The sequence below is a fragment of the Rhipicephalus sanguineus genome, chromosome 11 (genome assembly GCF_013339695.2).
Source record: "Rhipicephalus sanguineus isolate Rsan-2018 chromosome 11, BIME_Rsan_1.4, whole genome shotgun sequence".
NCBI classification, from domain to species: Eukaryota; Metazoa; Arthropoda; class Arachnida; order Ixodida; family Ixodidae; genus Rhipicephalus; species Rhipicephalus sanguineus.
This window is the reverse complement of record NC_051186.1, coordinates 122,124,781-122,146,946: the sequence shown is the minus strand read 5'-3', so window position 1 is coordinate 122,146,946 and position 22,166 is coordinate 122,124,781. Positions and strand designations below refer to the sequence as shown.

Sequence of the window (22,166 nt, the reverse complement as noted above, 5' to 3'; positions counted from 1 at the left end):
CGATCGCCGGAGCGTCATTGCGGACTACCCCCTCTGGTTGAGTTGAGATGGTAAGCGTGCATTGGGGCGTAATGGCCGCTCCGCCGGTATGTGTAACGCCGCATCGCGGAACTGGTTGTTGTTCTCCGGATGTTGTAACATGTATCCCCAATGGGTGGTTGGAGGCCTCCGGATACGCTGCGCTCTGCACGGGAAGCTACGGCTTCTGGGGGTGCGGAATAGAGGCCTCCGGTATAGACCGTTTTCACGGAGAGGAGGAGCGTAGCCTCGAACCGGTGTATTTTCACCGCTTTCTCTTTCTCCACCTCGGCCGACCGCTGCCGCTGGTGTGTGCGGATTCCCGAGTTTTGCACTGCGTGGGGTGTGAGAGGTCAGCGTGTTTCCATTTTTCGACGCGCTGAAACAATTGTGCTGCCGCAAATCGAAATGTCGGACGAGAACAGGTCGACAAGCTACCACTGCGCTGTGTTTGGCTGCGGCAACAGCTACGGAAGCCTGAAAGACTGGCAGCCAAGGCATGCGAAGTGCACTATGTTTTTAAATGACTTCGCTTCTCCAGGTCGCACGCCTTCTCCGACAAATAGTATATTATTATATGGGGTGTCTGCACTTATGGCCATTTCTCCAAGTCACCACACCAGCTTGTGATTGTGCTTGGGTGCTGGTACACTTTATCATCTGCATCAAAGAGAACCAATGTCAAGGCTGACGATTAATACACAAAATGTTTGGCCAAGAGTTGTTCTCATGACCTCTCTGATTTCTATGCTACAGCACATGATTTACAATGGCTGCGGCTAGAAAATGTTTCATCTTAGTGCGTGCAATTTCGAGATTATTGAATGGGCACTTTTCAGTCTACATGACAGAAAGGCCTGCATGACATGTGTTCTTTGGCGTAGGTACGCGTTTCTAACGTTTCGTCGAGAGCACATTCTTTCTCGACTTGTCAATTTTGTGACGATAACTGGGGTAGCGTTATGACAACCGCACTTTTTTTTTCGCGCGGCAGTCTGGGTGTCGTGTATAATCGGCCCACGTTCGTTAAAGCCAGGTCGTTACCTGGACACGTGCGCTTGTCGTAATGCTTCTGAAATACTCGCCAGAAAACAAATTGACATTAATGTTACCAAAAACGAGCGCCCTTTCGGCGTATCGCTAGTGGCGGCGGCTCACGCCGAAGCGAACTCACGCCATGCCACGCTTCCAGATGTGCAACAGGCTTATTTTTATTTTATCATCGGCGTTGTTTCTACGCCGAACTTTGAGCTCACCCGTCGTACTTCTGTTCCTTATCCTGTGCAACGATCAGAGGCCACAAGCTACGACGGCGACACGAATAAACACAGGCATCGGTGTTTGTGCTCCTGTCGTTCCGTGAACATTGTATTGCAACGTGCCAAGCGGAACCAAAATGGTCTGTTAGGGATTAGAGTTACGTTGAACTTGAATAATCACGGCACGGAAACCCGGGAGCCATCTTAAACACTAATCCGCGCACCTAGCGCGCAGCCAGACAATGACCTACGTGTTCGCTCGTCTCCATTTACGTTTCTCCGATTATACTTCGACAGTTGTCCTAAGTGTTAACGCTCTTTTATAGTGATTATTCCAAGAACCTCACCCGGCCAGCTATACCAAAACATACAAAGCAATTACCAATTTACACATGCTGCTTAAGAACTGCATTGGCATTATTCTCATCGTCGGCGCTGCTGCGGGAACGTCTCGTGGGCCGCCGCTGCTTGCTGTTTCAGCCATTTTGAAGCTGCAAGCTTAGCGATTATTTATCAGCGCCTTTACACTCGAAAAGCGTTGCCCTGTTTTGCCCGTGTACCGCGAAGAACAGCAATACCTTGTGAACCAAGCGCATACGCTGCATACACCGCCGCGGAACCCCACACACCGGAAGGGCGGCGAAACGTCGCAGACGATAGACGGCGCTGCGGCGGTGGAGTGCTTTAAAAATGGCAGCCTCCTTGTGAAATTTGTGTATAGGAAGTGGAAATCGCTTTTTTTTTTTGTCATTGTCGCTGGCCCGTCTCGCCATCAGTGGCTTTGGCGTTAAGGCCGAACCATATAGAGCGTTTTTGCCGGCGTTTCCCCGGCGTTTCGTACGCCGGCGTCCCTCGACGTCGACGCTACCGGTGACGGTGGCCGAAACGTCCAACTCTGGACGGTCCAGACTAGCCTAGTCCAGACTATAGTGCCTAGAATATACTTTCCAGACATCACGGGCGGCAGCGTTGACGCCGGAAGCAGTTCGATGGACGCAGAACCAATCAGCGTGCGGCTGGCAGCGACTTCCGCTACCTAACGGCGTCGTCGCTGCTGCCAAAATGGCTGCCGCCATCCTCGGATCTAACAAGTCGTCGCCATGCGCTGTGTGGCCCTTAAGTTCTCAACTGATGCTTGTGTTTGACTTAGTTTGTTCCCTAGAAGCTTCGACAGCAAAGCGCTCGTGATATCTTTGAACTCTTTTCGAGAGCCGTACTCAAGTTCATCGGTAGGCTTAGCAGAAATGAGTGCATTGGCCGAATACACGGCCTCAAAGATGTGCGGCAGCTTCAAGCTCAGAGGCCATATATTACGAGTTTGTGGTTCTTCTTAATGCCAATAGCTGGCGCTACAAGTCAAATAAAAAATAGACTTTTCAGCGGCACTGTAACTCGTTTTTTGCACCACAGAACTGCAAATGAGACATAAAAGCTACAATCAGGAATATATCTTGTTGGTCCATTGTCGGAAACTGCACACTGCTTTACGAGGTGTCAGGTTCATTCCCTCTGGTCACACTGTGCGACGCTAAGTTAACGCTCCTCATATGGTTTGCTGCCCTCTCTGACGGCGTTGGTGCGACGACGCCGAGGGACGCAACGTTAGAAAACGCCGGCCAAAACGCTCTGTATGGTTCGACCTTTACGCTGCGCTGAGAGCGAGCAGCCCCGTGTACGCTCCTGCGTAAGCACTGAGAAGCGCGCTCGCTCCTTCGTCCTCACGCAGTACACCACCACTTGGCTGAGAGCGAGGATTGCGGGCTCGATTCCTGGCCTGCCGCATGCCAGGAAGATGCAGTGAAAAGAACAAAAAAAAAAAACGATACAACAACAAACGTTCAGACAGAAAACTTGGTACTTGGGCGCTGTATATACGCTCCAAAGAAAAAAAAAAAAGAATATACTTACCTGTTGCATGTTCTTTGTGAGACCTGACTTGTCACCTATATTAATTTTTAAAAGCACGAAAGCAGGGGAATTATCCGAGGGGCTCGTTTTTCTGTATCATACACAACCAATGAAGCCAGCACACAATTAAGCCAAGGAAAAAAAGAGGGGACATTATTTCTGGTTTCTTAACTGTATGTGTAACGTTTCTCACTTGAGTTGAAAGAAATTAAGGTGGACGAAAAATCACCCTTTCCGTCGGTGGGATCCGAACCCACAACCTTCGAATTACGCGTCCGATGCTGTACCATTTGAGCTACGACGAAGGGTGCTCCCCCGTCCACTTTTTTTGTAGGGTATGATCTATGTGGGCTTTATACCTGGGAGTGTTAGTCAGCGCCACCCGTATAGCCCAGGCGGCGAGTGTGGTGGAACACGCCGCCTGGGCTAACGTCTTTAAAGGGACACGTTAACACTCTTTTGAAGTTTGGCGCCTCCCACGACTCTCCAAAGAGGGTATACTGATCTCCAAAAGAGAGTTTTATGCGCGGCAGATCAGGACTCACGAAAAAAGAGTACCAGGTAATCTTTCTTCGCTTGTAGTGCGTAGCATTCTTGGGAGCTGCTTATTGGGCTTATGCTGTCTTGGTTGGAACTGTTGACGTATACAACGCGATTGGTACCAATTAATGAGAGATACCTCAAAGAATAACGTGTACGCCATGACGATCCCATGAGTGGGCACGTTTTACTGCATCGTTGCGGTATAATTGGGCGTTTCGTCCATGAGACATAAAGTACGCCTCGAAGTCGTCGCGTGTATATGCGGTATAGTTTACCGTCCTTGCGGATGAGGCCGAAATTACGTGTCATCTAAGCAGTCGTTACGGATTTCTGAAGAATATAATAACGCCGAAACGTACCAAGGGGCAGAATCGGAGGACGGCGGTATGTTGAGCTCGTATGGCAGATATTTATCGTAGGAAATGTAGGTTAGATGAACGCTACACGGGGCACAGAACGGAGTCTGACGGCGTGTCTTTTCACGCTGTTCAATGTTGTCACTCTGCTTATGCGCACTGCAGAAGGGTACGCATTTGGGCTGGTTCGTTCATGATTATATGCATCAGGAAACAGCGCTATCAGACGGGACGAAACGAAACAGTCAGTGACGTTATCTGTGATCTTTCGTTTCGTCGCGTCTGATAGCGCTGTTTCTTGGATATTATACACACTACCCGTTCTCTCACCGACGTGGCAAGCAAGATCCTCGTAGCTGATTCCGGAAGGCCTTCGGTCTGTCTACATTCGCGCCATCATTTTTCGTCATCATCTCATCACCTCGTGTTTCACCTTTCGCGCCGTATTTCCACTTCAAATATTGAGGTTGGCCCAGATCGGGCCGGCATTTGTCTTTCATTGGCGCTTCGCCACTGTCTCCACGCCTGTTACCTTTTGATTTGTGTTCGAGCAACCGTGGCTTTTTCTTCCACTTATCATTAAAGCAAGCGCCCGCAGAACACGTCGCTTCGAATAAAACTAGTGCTTGTGATGGGGAAGGATGAGGGGTAACAGCCGTTGAATACCTGGATTAATGGCTTTGAAAAACATTGAGCCCGTGTGCGGGCGGCTGATCTAATCTCTCCGAGCGCAGGGATTTTTGTTCGCCGCATGCATGGCTCGTGCTTTGGTGCCGCGTTGTGTAGCCCATCGCGCGGCGCACGCGCGTGCGCAGTCCGCGTCAGAGTAGAACCCTTTGCGCGATAGCAGCCTCTCCTAATCAGGGCCGGGGTGGTGTTCGGTGCCGTGGATCTTGTTTCCGCCAGGAAGAAGCGTTCTCGCGGCGAAACTTTTCTAACGGTTGCCTAATGACCAACGTTTCAACGGCATGGTGAGGAAAGGATGGGGACGACGTGGCAAACGAGCTGGGCCGTATATAAAAGCCGACGCCGCGGCTTTCGTCACTGTCGAGGTCGGCTTTCGTGCGAGCCCCCCATACCCGGAAATTGCCTCGTAAATTATTGCTCGATTATTGTTCGCACGCACGCGCGCGCAGCTCGCCACGAAGTGTCGATGTCGTTTCATTTCCTTTAACACGGAAGCGTTTGATGTCAGGCTCCGCCAAAAGGTTTAGCGACGTTATTTCAGTCACGAAAATGACGTCTTAAATAAACTGGCATGCTTTCAGTGACGCCATTTCCGTCACGGAAATAGCGTCTTGGAAAGCCAAGGTTTTTTTTTTTAGCGGTATACCGTGCTCTTTTTGTGACGTCATGTTCGTGACGGAAATGACGTCGGGAAAAAAGCACGTTAGTTTTCTTGCATCAATGTGGGGTATCTGAATGCACTTTCCGGTTTCAAATTAAGTTCTCGTTGCAGCCAAACTATCGGAAGGTCTCTTATAGTCGGAAATCATTGTTGTCATTCTGGTCGTTACACTTGCTTACCGAACGTAATGGAAGGAATCCCAGCAGGCATGTCGAGCCGGGCAACGAGCTTTTCTGTACGTATAGATTCCAACAGTGCGCGCTGGGTCTGCTGCCGTGTTTTGCAGTGGACACTGCAAATTTGTGCAGTGTCCACTGCTGTTGATTGCTTTTATTGTTTATTTTTTCTGTCGTGGTTAGAGAAAAAGACGATCCGCACGCTGCGTTGTTAACCGGCCGAGGCAGATGGCGACTAGCGCAGGTATAAAGTGTATAGCCTGCTATTTATTATTGCTTTGTGCGAGGCCGCTGGGAAGAACTTCGCCCTCACGCGCTGGCGTGCGTGTTTGGACTCAGTTTCCGTGCAGCGGCAGCACACGGAAGTATACGTCCTTACAGAGCACGGAGGCACGGTCGGTATGGCGTGATACATGTCGACATTGTGTGCAACGCGCTTCTCTGCACCGCTCGTGAGACGGCAGTCTGTGGCGTCGCTGCTTCAGAGTGTAGTACATAAATCCGACAAACCTTGGGCCTCGCCGCTGCTTCGGTTTAGTCGGTTATTATTGTCATGAACTCAGCTGGCGGCGTTCTCGTGCGTTGTGAACAGTTAAAATTTATGCATCGTGCTGCAGGTTATATGTCGAAAATTCGTTCCTCTGTGTACACGTAGGCTATTGTGTACACGTAACATGTGTACACGTAGGCTATTATTTTAACACGCGTTTACGCGCGCTATTATTATAATGATTGCATACGGAGTGTAGAAACTGGGTCGAGTAGTCTGATGTTCTTTATAAACGGCCACTGAGAGATGGGACGTCCTGTGCGCTTCTCCGCGCTCTTGTCGCCGTCCCATTTTGAACCGCTTTCGTATAATGAACCATAGTGGCGCCCCTTTAACGTTTCTCTCGAACTAATTTTATAGAGCATCTATAGTTATACCACGAAGGGTCCCATACACTACGCTCTCAGAACTCGCCGATTGGCTACACTTTCGACAAGCGCTTCTCCTATTACGAAGCCTGCACGAAATTCAAGACTCCGAGGGAGGTCGTAGCACTTAACGTGCATGGCCCGTTCCGATGTGCTTGTTCGTGACACCTTCTTCTTGTCTTTTCTTTATTTCTATCTTATTTTTCGTGAGCACTCTTTTCGGTAGCCCATAAAGTGAAAGAAAGCAAAAATGTATACGTAATAAAACTACAGGGAACGCCGGGGCCACACGCGTCGTATAGCGGCGGCCTGCGTCGTGAGAAAAAAGCCGCTACGCATAGCTGCGTTCTTGGCCGGACACCGCGTGCTGCTTGCTGTACTCCATCCACTATGTGCGCTCGCACGTAGCGGTGCTCTCTTTCTAGTTGCGCGCCGCTAACGAAGTCGTTGCGCCGGTTGCACCGTTGTGTGTGAGCTTGTGTGTGTGCCTGCGAGGGCTGCTCTCGAAGTAACGGCACAGCGTCGTAAGTTGAGGAACGTGGTCGGGTCTTTGCTGGTGGCCGGGGCTGTATATGTATACGCTACGCTGAGCAAATGGACGCACGTGACGCCAACGCAGTGGTCGTCCATTTTAAAGCACCCTCCCCTGGTCACTGTACGGGATGATCGTGCGCGCTTTGAGGAAAAGCAGCCTCCTCTCCTTGACGCCTGGGTGGCTTTCTTTTGTTGCAAGTGCCCGCCATCGCCTCGTTTTCTTTTGTTCTGCCATTTGGTCTGTGGAGCAGCCGTTGCTTCCGGAAGGTTTGCTGAAGATATGTCCGTCCGACAAAGAGGTGCGGTGCTCTTGAGTACGTCCTGATCTGTGGGACAGTAGTCACAATAGGGGGAGGGGGGGAGTTGTGCGAGTTGAATCGGACAGTAACCACGAAGTGGACTGTTGTTATCGAGTATATCAATAGAATGGCGGAGGGATGATTAGATAGATAGATAGAGATAGATAGATAGATAGATAGATAGATAGATAGATAGATAGATAGATAGATAGATAGATAGATAGATAGCATTTTTTTTTTACTGGGAGGGCAGAGTTGCCAGATGCTACCGAGCTAACAAGCAAATAATCATCACAAAAAAGTGGCGCGACTTCCGCGAGCCCCCCCCCCCCCCCCCCCCCCCCCCCCCCCAGCCCGTTGTTTCCCTACGCCAGTGATAGATATATTCGCTCGCATCCTTATTTGCTCCTTTTCAGCCTACTCCATGTTTTCTGTGTTAAGCGGTATCAATAATGTCTTCACTGTCACGTTGCCACGTCGTTCAGGGCAGCAATATCGAGTCGAACAATAACGGAACTGACCAAGTTACAGCGTCGTGTGCATCTGTGTCAGTGTGGGCAGCGCTCAAAGTCGGTGCGCCATTATTCGGGCCCTCCCCTTCCACCCGTTCGGTGGCCGCCCACCCGTGCGTTTATCGCTTGACCTTTTTCGTGCGCGAGACGCTCGCCATCCCCTGTCATTTGGGCCCTCCACTTCTCCCCGCGACTGGTGGTCATTTGGCCTGGAGAGCCTGCTTTAGCATCGTACAGAATGGCATACAGAAGAAGGTAGAAGCGGCGAACACGTCCACCGTCGTATGCATCTGCAAAACGAAACGGCACTTCGGCGTCTGTTCGCGCTCCGTTAGATTCAGTCGGCGTTGCGCAGTTCCCTCTAATGGCCGTCGCCGCGCGCACAGTGCGCCAGGCCCGAGCGGGCACCATCGCTTACCACCACCACTACTACTACGTCTACACTACTATACTGCGATGAAGCCTGGAGACGACCCGTACGCTGTTGTTTCATCGTATCCCGCGCCGACGGGCTTGGCCGGTCTGGGCTCCCCCCTTCTTCCTCGGTCGGTCGTTGACTCGCAAAAGAGAACGGCTTGGTTGCTTGCTGCTTTTCGGTCGGCCGCCGATAAGCGGCGGCGCACTTTCTGCTTGCCTCCCTGCGTGCGTGCCGCACCACTTGGCGGCATTTCGAGAGTGGTGGTGAGGCAGACCTCTGGCCGAGATCGCATCGGCGGCTTGCTCGATCGGCTGAGAACGACATGGGAAGTAAACGTCGAAGAAGTTCGGGAAGGAGGAGAGGAAGGGGGCCGCTTGTTCGAAGGGGTTAGGGGGGTAAGAGTGGCGGAGACTCGTTTGGATTGGGGGGTGCGTTTATATGAAAAACAGGCGGTGCCGGGATCGTGCTGAGAACTGTGCTTAGCGTGTGTGGCGTGAGCCTGATTTCATCAGTTGGGCAACGAGGTTCACTGGGGAGCGTGTACGCGACCGCGGCGACTTAGACAGCCGGGTTATGCGTTGAGTGGGGTGTACAGTTTGGTGGAGGCGGTTCTGTGGTTAGTTTTGCGTCGATAAAACGTCCCATAAAACCCCGACTACAGCAGGCTAGCTACGGGCGGGCGTTACGGTAAACGCGTGTATGTGTACATATGATTTGATTGCGCGAGGAGATACCATAACGTTTTCGCGCCACCGCCCGGTTCATATAATTTTGATCAGGGCTAGATTGTTCATCAGGTATAGACGTCAGACTCTGCCCAGGTGGCGCTGCGAAAAAGTGCCCTCATCGTAGTCCTGGCACTAACTGGGTAGTGCAAAGAGAGCCGCCCGCAAGCGAATGTGCATAGGCCGCAATATAACCCTCCTCTTTCGTTGGTGTCGAGGCGCGGTTTCCTGAAAATCAAGGACCTGGAAAGCTTCTTCCGCCAATCCACGCTTCAGAAACAAAGGAAGCTGATCAAAGCGAACTGCGAGTACAATGCAAAATAAGTTTTAGTTATTCCCGCGCGCTGCAACTCGCAAGTACAAGCGAGCATCACACGACACCGAGTTCGAGGCAAGCCCTCCGACATCCGTTCTCTAGAGCCTAAATGCGTTAAAATCAGGTAAATACGTATGCCACAGCGATAAAGTACCTACATACACGATCAATTTACTTAGCTATGCATCTTACGATCAGTGGTAGAAAGCTCGGTTCATCAGGGGCGAATGGCTCCGGCGATTTTCGCCTTTTCAGTTGTATTCTCCCTTAATTCACCTCTCGCTTCCTGTGCATTGCAGTGTTTTATTACGCATCCTCAAATGGTCTCTTTATGGTCGTCTTCCGTTTGTATGTACTGTAAATGGGGATACGTGCGTGTCCACTTTCGCGGGGTACAACCAAAGGCAAAACCGTGGCCTCCGAGATAGCTACGGCAACCGCGGAGGACACGGGCGAAACAAACCTGAAGGGGGTCACGACAAACATTCTGCGATTTACTTGTATGACGCACGTGGTGTTAGCTAGTTAGAACCAGAACTCTGAGCCTTCAAAACGTACATACGTCCGCGATGCTGTGTTGTGACGACCAACTCGTCGCGGTGTGCGTATCACGCGTCTGAGTCTGCCTCTAGCTGCTCACTTCATGTTACACGACAAGCACCGCAGTCAGAGTCTCTGCTGAGCTTCATAGTCAAGGTTACCACGGTTTTGCATCAGGGCTACACAAAACAACAGCAGAGCCACACATTCATGCCACCGGCGGTGGAGAACGCGGGTACTTCGCTTACCCAACACGCTCGCAACGGCCCGTATCCAGCGCTCTCGCCTTTCTTCTTCGTACGACAACTATGGAAATCGGTAAAACTGAACGTTGTTATTCAGTCTTTTACGTCCGTGGCAATTCACAACGCAACAGTGCGTCTTTTGCGGAGTTTCTTCGTAGCGTGCGGAGGGCTCTCGTCTGCTGCTGTTTCCGCCGTCGTTCAGGCGAGTGATCCAGCAAGCACTTCACGACGGTTCGGTGGCGCGTCCGACTAGCGGAGAGCAATTCACAGCTCTCGTTCTGAGTGCTAAATGCGCAAACACACGCGATATTAAGCTCAATCGTTGTTTCGCACTCGCTAGTTGCACCTGGACCCATAGCAAACTGTGCGAGAGAGTCGGTCTATGCACTACTCAATACTTCTCCGACAGGTGGCGCCACACATCTTGGAAACTCCAGAGTCTGACGTCTATATGAAAGTTCTTGTTTGCTTCAACCAGCGCAAAAAAAGCCACATGCTCCCTTATGCATTCGCCTAAGACGACTGGAAGGCGAAAGCCCTCTTTTCTGCCGATTGTCTCGATTCCCACGCCCAGCCCCAGAAAGCTTTGTACGCCTAACCAGGGCCGTACCCAGGAATTTTTTTCGGGGGGGGGGTTTGCGTGTAGAACGGCTGCCATTTTTTAAGATTTATACTGGCTTATTTTCGTGAATAAAACAAGTACATCGCTTACTTGTAATAATTCGATGGTATTTTTCAATTATTTGTACCCAAATAAAGAAATTGGTATGTCAACCTCAAATTCTGGTTAAAGCAAGAAATAAGTTTGGACAATAGCACCACCAAAGCCGGGGACACCGCGACCAACGGCTCCTGATGAAGTAACACAATGTAACCGCGGTACAAAAACGGTCTGTATGTGTTACAAGCTGCCACTCTAGCGTCGCCAGCGCGAAGCCGGCGACGGGAATGGCAGCAGGTTAGGTCGTTCCGTACGTAAGCAGAGACAGTGAAGAGATCAGAGACGTGTGTGGGGAAAAACAAAACTCTAGTGATATTGCAGCACTGCAGAGGAATCTAGGAATATTGCAGAGGAATCTAGTACAACACTTAATACCAACTAACAAAATACATATGAAATCAATAAATCAGCTTACAAGAGAGAAGTATTACAAACTACACAAAACTAACCAACAATAAAACTACAGATGAGAAAGTCTGAAGGTATAAACAGGTGAAGGGATACCTGTGATGACCGGCAGCGTTGAGTCCACGACGATCGGATGCGAGAAGTCAGAGAGAGTTCTGGCACAACTGCGATGTCGGCGGTGTTGCAGCGCTGGTGTTTCCGGGAGGCTAGTGCTTGAAGCCGATCTCGGGCAGGTTGAGCTTACTCGAGATTCAAGTAGCGATGCCTACGTTACAGACGTTAATTTCGCGTCACAACTAGACGAATGGCTAAGTTTAGGTGGCCAGCCGATACGGAGCCACAACCACTTAAGGGATACTCCGTCCGCTTCATCGGTTCGAACTTTCTTGAAGTAAGACGCAAGACTCCTTTGCTTCGTTGTTGCAGAGTGTCTTTTCATTTTGCTGCCGCAATCCTGTGCACGCACACAGAAGTGGCCAGTGGCTCCAAAAAGACGTTTGCGACTGCTTCGACTGCCTGGCGTGAACGGCGGGCGATGTTTTCTTCCTCTCTTATCCACTTTACAGTGGCTAGAATGTAGAAGTGTGATGAACGCGCCGGCTCCCGCGTGGCGCATGTGTTTTCTGAACGCCGCTACAGCTGGTGTGCATGCAGGCCCATTATTGTACTCCCGCTGCAGCAAACTGGATTAACGCTACTTAAAGACCTTTTCACAGAAGACTCCATGGGCACTGCATACTCCCCTTAATATACGTGAACCCCCAAGAATGCACTGCCGAGACATTTGCACTCCCGTGGTACAGTCCAGAAAGGAGGTGTTGCTCCGTTCCTGTGAAAAAGTCACCTTTTCACAGACGGCTCCCTGGGCGCCTGCATAATTCTCTCTGGGCTGCGCTAATTAAATAGCCGTGACCCCCCAAAAATGCACTTTGTAGGCTGTGACGTCAGCCTCTGTACTCCCGCGCGCAGCCCAGCTTGGCGGCGTTCTTTCTCTTCTGTGAAAGTTGACCGCTGGTGCCGGACTGTGTGCCGGCTGTATCCTCGCTTTGTGCGCTTTGTAGGGAGGCGCATATACCTTCTGTGTACAGAAGAGGTAGATTTCCTTGCGTGTGGTTAAGGTTGTTCGAAGTTGCTCGGATATGCCAGTCTTTCAGTAGATGTCATCTTCGATGATTCGTTTCGGTGGCGAGGACTACAGTTTGAGAAAAGCTTACCCTGCAGCCTGCGTCCTCGGAATGCGCCGCTGAGTTTTTCCGCTTAGGGGTTTCGTTCCCTGGCAAATTTGCGCACGTCGTGTTGGTGTTGCCGTTGCTGTCGAACTGTTTACCTTCACAGAAGGAGACGCGCTTTTCGTAGGAACCCAAAGCCTACACGTGCGGTCCGCACAGACGGATAACTTCTCCAGCGGCAATGCACAAGGAAAGCATCTGGAATCAATAAAGGAGCTGCTACGGGGTGAAAGACTCGAAGGAACGCGAGGGCGAAGTGCAAAGCTGTACAAATAGGGCAGGTGCGCGTGCGGGGGAGGGAGCGCTGAGGTGTTCTGGTAAAAGGGTAGGTTTGAAGAAAGGAAGAAGAGGGAAGCAATGCCAGGAAAGTTGCAGTGTAACTTTGGCAGCTGGTGGTCGCTGTGAAGGCGCGTGAATATTTTAGTATCACCCGAAAAGTTAAAGCATCAAAAAAATTTCGGGGGGGGTCAGAACCCCCTCAACCCTCCCCTAGTTACGGGCCTGCGCCTAACGGGGTTTTGCACTGCGACCTCACTGATACCGTAATGACGTCACAAATTTTGGCGATCTGTGACGTCATATGGTGAGGTCATCATATGATTTTTTTTTGCATCACTTTGTGTTGATTCCGACGGTCACTATTTGCGTTTCATGAGGTATCTAAGGCTTTTGCCTTAATGGCAAAAGAAAATGGCAAAAATGTGTTGTTTCGCCCTAATGGTGAAACACAACATTGCGCCTGTGTTGTGTACTCTCTCCGTCCTCGTTCTTTTTGCGCTGTTCAAATATGTCGATGCCTTAATAAAAATGCAGGAAAAGACATCGAAAAGAGGACACACCGTTTTTAGAAGAGTACCGAACTTCTTCGGATGATCCATGTTAACACCAAACTTTCAGTTCCGAAATATTCGTATTCGTTGTCACGCCGACTGCGTGCTCATGATCATTTAACAATATCAGGGTTATGGTGCGCGCTACCTCTGAAGTTAATTTCAATGAACTTTCACGAGGCCGTAGATCTTGCTTCTGTCGCCTGCGTAGTCTTCAATTGCGTCATCCTGTGACTCAGTGGCAGTGCCGGATGGTGACCCGACGGTGAGAACTAGTCAGAGGATGAAAGAGATAACAGCCGCGCCGATAAGACTCGTCGTAGACAGTTGACCGTGAGGACGAGCCTTATCTTCCACGTGTGGCGGACGTTTACGGCGACGCTCCCTTTCGTGGTAGGAAGGCAGCTGCTCACGTGAGCGGAGGTTTATCTTGCGGCGCCGACATACCGTGAAAAAAGCATTGCTCATTGTGTGCTGCGCACTGTAGTCCGTTGAAACTGCGGTTGCATTGTAAACGAATGAGATAGCTCGCTTCCTTCATGATATCCTCTCTGGCGCTGCTACACTCTTGCTTTCTAAACTAGCATGTTTGTGTCCTGCGCCATTGTTGCCTTGGGGGACGCAACAATGGAGCAATGCTCTCAGTATGGGCTCAGTTATGTTGTAATGCCAACGTCGTTCCTGGATCATGTTATGATGCCCTGTAGCGGTGATTTCTGCGTTAAAAATCATATGCTCTGTAGCGGCGCTGTCCGTTGAAAAATTTATATGCTGCTTGGACCGTGTGATTACCTGCTATGCAGCACGTGTGAGGAGGACAGTTTGGCGATAGCTTGAACAAAAGTATTTTCCCGTAAGTATACTTGTGCTTAGTAAAGTTGTATGAGAGTTCTGTAATCTGCGATTTTTAGAACAATAACTCATTGAAAATTATGCATTTGTACATGGTGCAAAAAATTAATGTATAATGTTACGTAATACAGATAGTGTGACAGCTTAATAACAAATACTATAAAAGAAAATACGAAGTCTAAAGTTTTAATAGGAAGCACAGTAACACCTTAAGAGCTTATTGCACTAATGAACAGTGAGGTCTCCCACCACAATCCAATTGTGTGTTTTTCTCGAAACTCCAAAACTGGCATTTGATGGTGTAGGCTGCATTGAACTTCACTATTTCTATGAAGCTATATACATCTCTTTGGGCTCCCTGATTAATGTTACCAAAATCAGTGTCCCCGTCCAGTACTTAGCATCAGTGTGAAACTTTGGGGTTTGATGAGAACCTGTCCAGAACTGACCATAGGAGCACATGACCAAAACTGACCTTTTCTTCTCTTTTTTTTTTGCTACTGTGCAGTTGTCCACCCCGCACGTTCCTCCCGGCACTATGTCGCATATTCCTCGACGAGGGTGCGCCTGACAATGTGCTTGAGGTCACGGCCCGGGCCATCACCTACTACCTTGACGTGTCGGCCGAGTGCACCCGCCGCATCGTGGCCGTCGATGGCGCCGTCAAGGCCATGTGCAACCGCCTCGTGGTTGCTGATGTGTCCTCGCGCACCAGCAAGGACCTCGCCGAACAGTGCGTCAAAGTACGTATCTACTAACTTTTTGGACTCGTGTGGCGATTTCAGGCTGGTACTTCAATAAGGCTTCAAAAAATTGTTGAGCTTGCCTGTTAACATTTAGATCAGTAATTCCTGAATTAACCAGAAACTTCACCACCTTGTTAACTTCATCAGCCTGTGTTACCTCCTTTAAGATGTTCCTATCGATTGCGGATCTACCTGGTTTTGCTCCATCTGACCCTTGCCTGAAGGTTTCTTCCTTCTTTCGCACCAACTAGTCCTCTGCCATACAGAGCTACATATAGTAGATTCCCTTGACACTTAGTCAATGTCTCTGATCAATCACTGGTTAGCTGCTCCTTGCTTATTTCTTTTATTGCGATAGCAATCATATGGACACTCTCGGCGGACTTTTTGCCGTTGCCGTCGCCGTCATGTCCCGGATATGTATATGTATGTATATATAGGAAAAAGGCACAAACAAAAATAAAGCAGAAAGAAAAAAATTCCGAAGCACCCGACCGGGGATTCGAACCAGCGACCCCTCGCTCCTGCTGCATTAGACCAACTCAACTGCAAACGATGCATGCGCTGCCGAAATAACGGCGAGCTATTTATATGCACCATTTACCGCTTGTGGTACAAAGATCTCAGAGGAGCTTGGGCGTGTTTTCTATCACGCAACGCTCCTACATTGTTTTGATTTGAAAACTGCCCTTGATACGCTCATGACAAAGTGGCCCCTTTCTGTACCCACTCGTGATGTGGAACGAAAAAAAAAACAACACCGGGCGCAACTTGCATCAGACGCCCCCGTGTGGCAGGAGACGCAGAGGAGTCACTACGCGCGCAGCAGTTTAAAAGAATAAGAAATATCTGAGAGTGTCTGATTCTCCATTGTCGACACTTGCAATGCGTTGCTCAAGCGCAAAGACGTGACAACTGTGACCGTTTGTTCACGCTTGTCCTGTGTATACCTGTGCGTTCCTTTCGGGCATCCTTTGTGCTTCAGCGGTGCTCTGCGAGTACTGAGCTGCTTGTTGTTCCTCGTGTGACATTCCACTTTCTTGCTATTGCATTCATTGCTTCGCCCTTGGAGCGAAACTGTGACTTTGCTTCTCTATTTCTTATATATTCCTTCTTTGTCAGTTAACACAGGTACCTTTGGTATTAATCAAAAGTTAATTGGCAGGTTGTTGTGGTTTCCACACGAGACATTAGATGTTTGCTGTAAAAACGGATGACTCCTTAGTGTTCCTCCACACCCTCCTAGGTGGGGGTTTGTTCAGCTAATTGCCTCCGTCCACCCCCTACTGTGCAGGTGCTGGAGCTGATCTGCACCCGGGAAGCAGGTGCCGTCTTTGAAGCTGGTGGCCTTCAATGCGTGCTGTCCTTCATCCGGGACAAGGGCTCCCTGGTCCACAAGGACACGCTGCACTCGGCCATGGCCGTGGTGTCCAGGCTGTGCGGCAAGGTGGACACCAGCGATGCCTGTCTTCCGGCCTGCGTCGAGGCCCTTTCCCTCCTGCTCAGACACGAGGACACACACGTGAGTCTCGTTAATAACGTGTCACATCATAGTGTTTGAAGCATTGGCAGAAACGGTCGGCAGAATCGGCAGTCTACCACTTTCATTGTTTGAGTGTTTTGTGGTTTGAATTCTGGTGACGACTTGTTAAAAGGCCCTGGTCAGGTCTAATTACATACTTAAGTTACAAAGTGGAAGGTATAGTGCACTGTCTAGGAAGCACTGTGCCAATATAATTATTGAAACCAGTTCACATTGGAGGAGTGTAATGACATTGAACTGCCCTGTTATACTATGCCAGAGGAAGTGAGAGCCTCTGTCAGCAGGGTCGCTGTTTGTCTCCCTTTGCCTCTGCTAGTGCCTGCAAGTGTCAGGTTATCCCTTTGCTCACCCGTGTGTAATGTTACTTTAAAATCATGCACACTATGCCTGTGGCTCGTATGTGTTTCGGCCTCTGCATCTGAAAATGCAGAACATTTTCAGACGCGGAATGCTCTCAGGCATCTCTGTCATTTCCACCGTATGTATGAGATTGCATTTGCTGTTTGCAAAGGAATGAAAGTTAGTAGGCTGAATTTGCATAAGTTCCCTTCGCCATGCTCTCTCCCGGCCTCTCAGAGGAACGAAAAGGAAAAAAAAAAGTGTACAGGTCCTGTGCATGTCACAAACCCCATGTGGTGAGACTAAATTGAAACTACCCCCTACATCATAATTAAGTCATGCTTGGAAGAATTCAGATCTTTTACGAGATTAGGGGCGTTATCGAGTCCCACTGCAAGCCCCAGGAAAATTATCCACAACCCTGAAATCTCCTGTGCAGCCATTTGTAACAGCGTTCATAACAATAATAGTAATTGAAGCAATCCGAGCGGCCTACAGCTACAGCTAGAACAACAGGCCTACAGCTAGAACAGGCCTACAGCTAGAACAACAACTCAAAAGAAGGCAAGGGGAGCGAGGCTCAGGAGAGTAAAGAAGTGAGATAGAACAAACTGGAGTCTGTCGTGTGCAGCCAGTGTTGTTATTGTTGCACAGTTACGTTAATGTGATGTTAATGTTGATGTATGTTATTCTTATGTTAATGTTGCTCAATTACGTCTCTTCATAACACAGCTATAGAAGTACTGGAACTGCCACTGTGTATTGCTTGCACACATTATAAAAGGGCGATGCGTTGTCCTGCACACTTCACAGGTGTCCGATGGCGCCCTCCGGTGCTTTGCCTCTCTGGCCGATCGGTTCATGCGGAGGTCCTTGGACCCTGCACCCTTGGCCGAGCACGGCTTGGTCCAACAGCTTTTGGGACGCATGGCTCACGCTGCGGCGCCGGCGTCCTCGCTGCTGGCACCTCCGTCAGGCGGTGGCACGCAGAGTGGTGGCACGCCAGCACCGGCACCCACACCGGCCGAGCCAAAATCTTCACCGACAGTGTCCACCATCATTAGCCTGCTGTCTACGCTATGCAGAGGCTCACCAGCCATCACACATGTGAGTAGAGCTGCGTGTAGTGTCAACGAATTCGGAAGACAGCTCGTCCGCTTTGCATACTATGAATTCTAATCAGGGTAATGTACCACATTGGAAAATAACTTTAGGATCAAAAGAAAAGAAATAAAAGGCTGTACCGTCGACAAATTTAGTTGGACAGCATTAAAATTAAGCTGAAACATGCTAATCTTACTTACTGAGGCATCAGTAATGCATGTTTTCACATTGTTTGCAAACTTTGTGCATCTGCAACGGAAAGAACAAAATGGCAATGCTTTTTGTTTTCTTCTCTTGACCTATTATGGTAAGACAAAAAGTAACATTCTTTCAAAGACTGGTGCATAAGACGAGGGGTTACTCTTCATCTCAAACATGTATTTTAGTTATTATTGTAGTCGCAGCGCGCGCGTGTGTGTGTGTTAACGCAAGGCTGAATCTTCCAGGATCTCCTGAGGTCAGAGCTTCCCGATGCCATTGAGTCGGCCCTTCAAGGAGATGAACGGTAAGCACGAATTCCCAAGCAAGCTGTTGCAGCCATTATGTTGTACTTATCAAGATATTGGAATGGTGGTTATGGTTATTTGCCATTCTTTCATGGCTGTCGGTGTGTCCATGGTAACCAGAGGATGTAGCCAGAGGGCATGCAGTGTTGTATGCACTGGCAGATCACCATGGGAAAAAAAGTCTTCGTATCGATTGGCAATCGTATGCCGTCATTCAAAAGGAGGAAACGTTATTTTCCCTGGGTTGCTATTTTGTACATTTTCAAATTCTGCCATGTTCTGATTTCGCCATTGATCCACTGTGATTGGCCCAGAGAGCTGCTACGGCCTCTCGATTGGCTCAAAATGCTGCCATTGCGAAATTTGACAATACAGCAGAATTTGGCAGTGCCTAGAATAGCAGCTTGGCTTTTTCAACCGTTTTGCGTTCAGTTTAAAGTGCGCATGATAAAACTGGACACAGGGACCACTCCCAGAGTTATACGCAAGCGCATTATGTCAGTTGGCACGTGCACAGTGCAGCCAAATTGGCAGAACGATGAGTTCTCACCCTCATTTGTTCATTTCCTCTTCTGGTAATCAACTTATTGCCGCAAAACTGACAAATATATTTTTTTTGAAGTACAATCTGTCTGTCTAAACTGGTGTAGCATTTCTCCTTAGCATCCCATTAAAAGTGTTTGGCTGCCCATCGTTGTCACAGGTGCGTCCTGGACACAATGCGCCTGGTGGACCTTCTCTTGGTGCTGCTGTTCGAGGGTCGTAAGGCGCTGCCGAAAGCCGGTGTGGCCTCTGTCTCCACGCGGCTGAGCTCCCTCCGCAGGGTGGACAGTGCTGGGGGCGAGCGAACGCACCGGCAACTCATCGACTGCATCCGCAGCAAAGACACTGATGCCCTCGTGGACGCCATCGACTCGGGCGGTGAGCAGTGTTTCACCGCATTGAGGCACCTGCTGATAGTGTGAACTGGGGATTGTGGGTAACTGTGCACTGACTTTATATGTGAGCTGCAGTCAAACACCTTTGTAACGCAGTGCCCGGGCCCTTCAAAGCTCTTTGTTATGTAATTCACTTCTCCGTAAAGATCGCACAACACAGTTTAAGATATAGCGAGGACAGAAGGAATTGTAAGGAACCGCAAGGAACCTGCTGTAAGGAGTCGTGTTCCACACAACAATTTGTAGTATCTTTCTTCTCTATGAGTGTCTTGAATGTAAATGGCTAACGCAACTATGGTGAAGTGAACTTCAACCTCTTCCGTTTGCTGCAGGCATCGAGGTGAACTTCATGGACGACGTGGGCCAGACCCTGCTCAACTGGGCCTCGGCCTTTGGGACCCAGGAGATGGTGGAGTTTCTTTGCGACAGGGGCGCTGACGTCAACAAGGGCCAGCGCTCCTCGTCTCTACACTATGCCGCTTGCTTTGGCCGCCCTGGTGTGGCCAAGGTGGGCGGTGCTTCTCTCTCTGTCGCATTGTGATTAATGATCGTCATCGTTGTTGTGAGCCTGTCTTGTACACTGCAGGATGACCCTTTCAATTAACCCAGTCTTGCCATTGATAACCTCATCTTCCGGTGAACTGTCTGTTAAACGGAACCTCAGGAGATCGTAGCAGAAACGAATTAAGAGAAACAGGAAGTAAGTTAGTCACCAATTCGTTGTATCACCGATAGCAACTGCCTGCATGCAAGGAACAATGAACATTGAAGCAAGCTTTGTTCAACATTGTCTTAGTTTCCCCTATTAGCCAGTGTTGTCAAAACTGGGTAGACAAGTGATCTATGGCCACTAGCCTATGTCTGTATCAAACCTCACGCACAGCTTCGGCACAAACAATCAAGGATTGACGGTGACGCATGCGGTTCCGTTTATCCGGAGTTGCAAAAATGATGGTACCGTGTGACGAATGACACTTAGCGTTGCACAAATACAAAACCAACCGACCATGAGGATGGTGTTCCGTTTAAGAGGCAGTTCCATTTGAGTGATTTATGTATGTTGTGATTACACTGTAGATGCCTGCGAATTTTCTGGTTTTCGTCCTGGGGGGCCAAGCAGTCCTCTGCTGTCTTCAATTGCGCATGCTTTGACACCCATTCTGTATGGCTAATACACCACCAGCTACTATCTGCCCTGCTGCGCCTTGCATGACTTGCCCTGCTTCATTCTTTTTTTTTTCCTTCCTAATGTCAACTAGAATGTTGACCACCCCTGCTTATTCTCTGATCCGCACCCCTTTCATCCTTTCTCTTAATGTGGCAGTTAACTTTTGTCATCGCATCAATTGTTGTGTGGTCCTTAACTTCTTGAGCTGCTGTGCTAACCTCGGGTATCCTGTGCTATACTGTTAACTAATCGTGAGTTAAGATAGTTTTGGAGGAGCAAGTAATGCTCTTGATCTCCACTGACGAGAAAGACAAAAAATGTTGTAGCAGCAACATGTTCAGCACTCATGATTTGAAACGCAACATTGTTTTTAAAGTATAACGACTGTTATGAGCAATTGCTCATGATAATCACATCATGGCGCTGCAAATCCGACCTGTAAAGGTTATGTTGGTTCTAGTACAGTAGAACCCGCTGATACGTTTTTGAAGGGACCGTAGGAAATAAACGTAAGAGACGGGAAACGTAAGAGCCGAAAAACAGGAAAAACGGCAAAATATTTAGTGGTACAGAATTTTATTTCAATTCTTACGAGCAGCACGAAAATTGGCGCGCTCAGCCGCGATCTAGTCGATGGATAGAAACGCGGAGCTTAGGACGGCCTCATCCACAGAAATGTAATCAATGTATGTGATTTTTTTAACACCAACAGCTGTAGGCATGAAAGAAATACAGTCAAATCTCGTTACAACGAACACCACATTAACGAACATTTCAAATTAACGAACTTTTAAGAAATCCCGTGCCGACTGCTTATAGTTTCAATGTAAAAATATTTCACTACTACGAACTTCAGATTAACGAACATTTCAGAATAACGATCGTTATTTAATTCCCGTGTAATCTTAACAATGCCTCAGTACTACGAACTTATATCCCGAAATGCGAGGATTCTTAGATTTCAGTGTATCGGTCATGGCAGTCGGAGCTGTAAGGTAGCAGACGACGCAGCGCGAAGAGCGGACGCCCTCCCGCTAAAACCTGAGATGGCACGGGAGGAGAAAGACGCGGGCGGAGAACTTTTTTTTTTCCCTTCGTTGCGGAGGCGACAACAGCGACAACGCATCAGGTTTTGTAAAGGCCCAACCGCATGCATAGCACGCGACTTCCGAGCGAAGGCGACTGCGACAAACGGGCTCCGTCGCGCTGCTCGATTGAAAACTATCGCGCACGCAGGCAAATTACGAAAAAGAATTACAGAGTAGATGAATGACAACATGCCAAATTTATTATTGTTTTGTTTGAGATAAAGATGCCATAAAAGCGTTTCGGGACTTCCTTTTTTCGCAATCTTATGTTTAACCACGACAGTAGTATTTGCTGTGATCCCATGGGGCGCCTGGAAGCGTACACTGCCTACGCTACGTCGCACTTTGCAAACTGCGTTATGTTGGGGTTAGTCCACGAGGCGCATTTCGACAACGTTTCCTCTTGCTGTCAGAGAACGTTTAAGAAAAGCCGCAGCGCCTCACATCGTTGCTTCGCAGGGAGAAGGGCTACCTCACACGACGACGATGTTGACATTGCAGCAAGCTACCACCACTGCAGCAAGCTACCACCGAAACATCAAAACGAACCGTCGATCATAAATAACGACAAAATACGGC

General features: G+C 49.1%; 1 protein-coding gene across 3 annotated transcripts in view; it reads left to right on the top strand.

The window, feature by feature from the left end:
• The window catches only part of LOC119373404 (E3 ubiquitin-protein ligase HECTD1), a 338,907-nt gene that overhangs the window by 212,752 nt on the left and 103,989 nt on the right, over nt 1-22,166 (top strand). For all 3 annotated transcript variants that reach the window (XM_049411288.1, XM_037643436.2, XM_049411287.1), the window contains exons 2-7: nt 14,664-14,898; nt 16,196-16,423; nt 17,597-17,890; nt 18,334-18,392; nt 19,097-19,314; nt 19,664-19,839. In XM_049411288.1, coding sequence (XP_049267245.1) covers nt 14,664-14,898; nt 16,196-16,423; nt 17,597-17,890; nt 18,334-18,392; nt 19,097-19,314; nt 19,664-19,839 — 1,210 coding nt within the window. The remainder of the gene's footprint in view (nt 1-14,663; nt 14,899-16,195; nt 16,424-17,596; nt 17,891-18,333; nt 18,393-19,096; nt 19,315-19,663; nt 19,840-22,166) is intronic.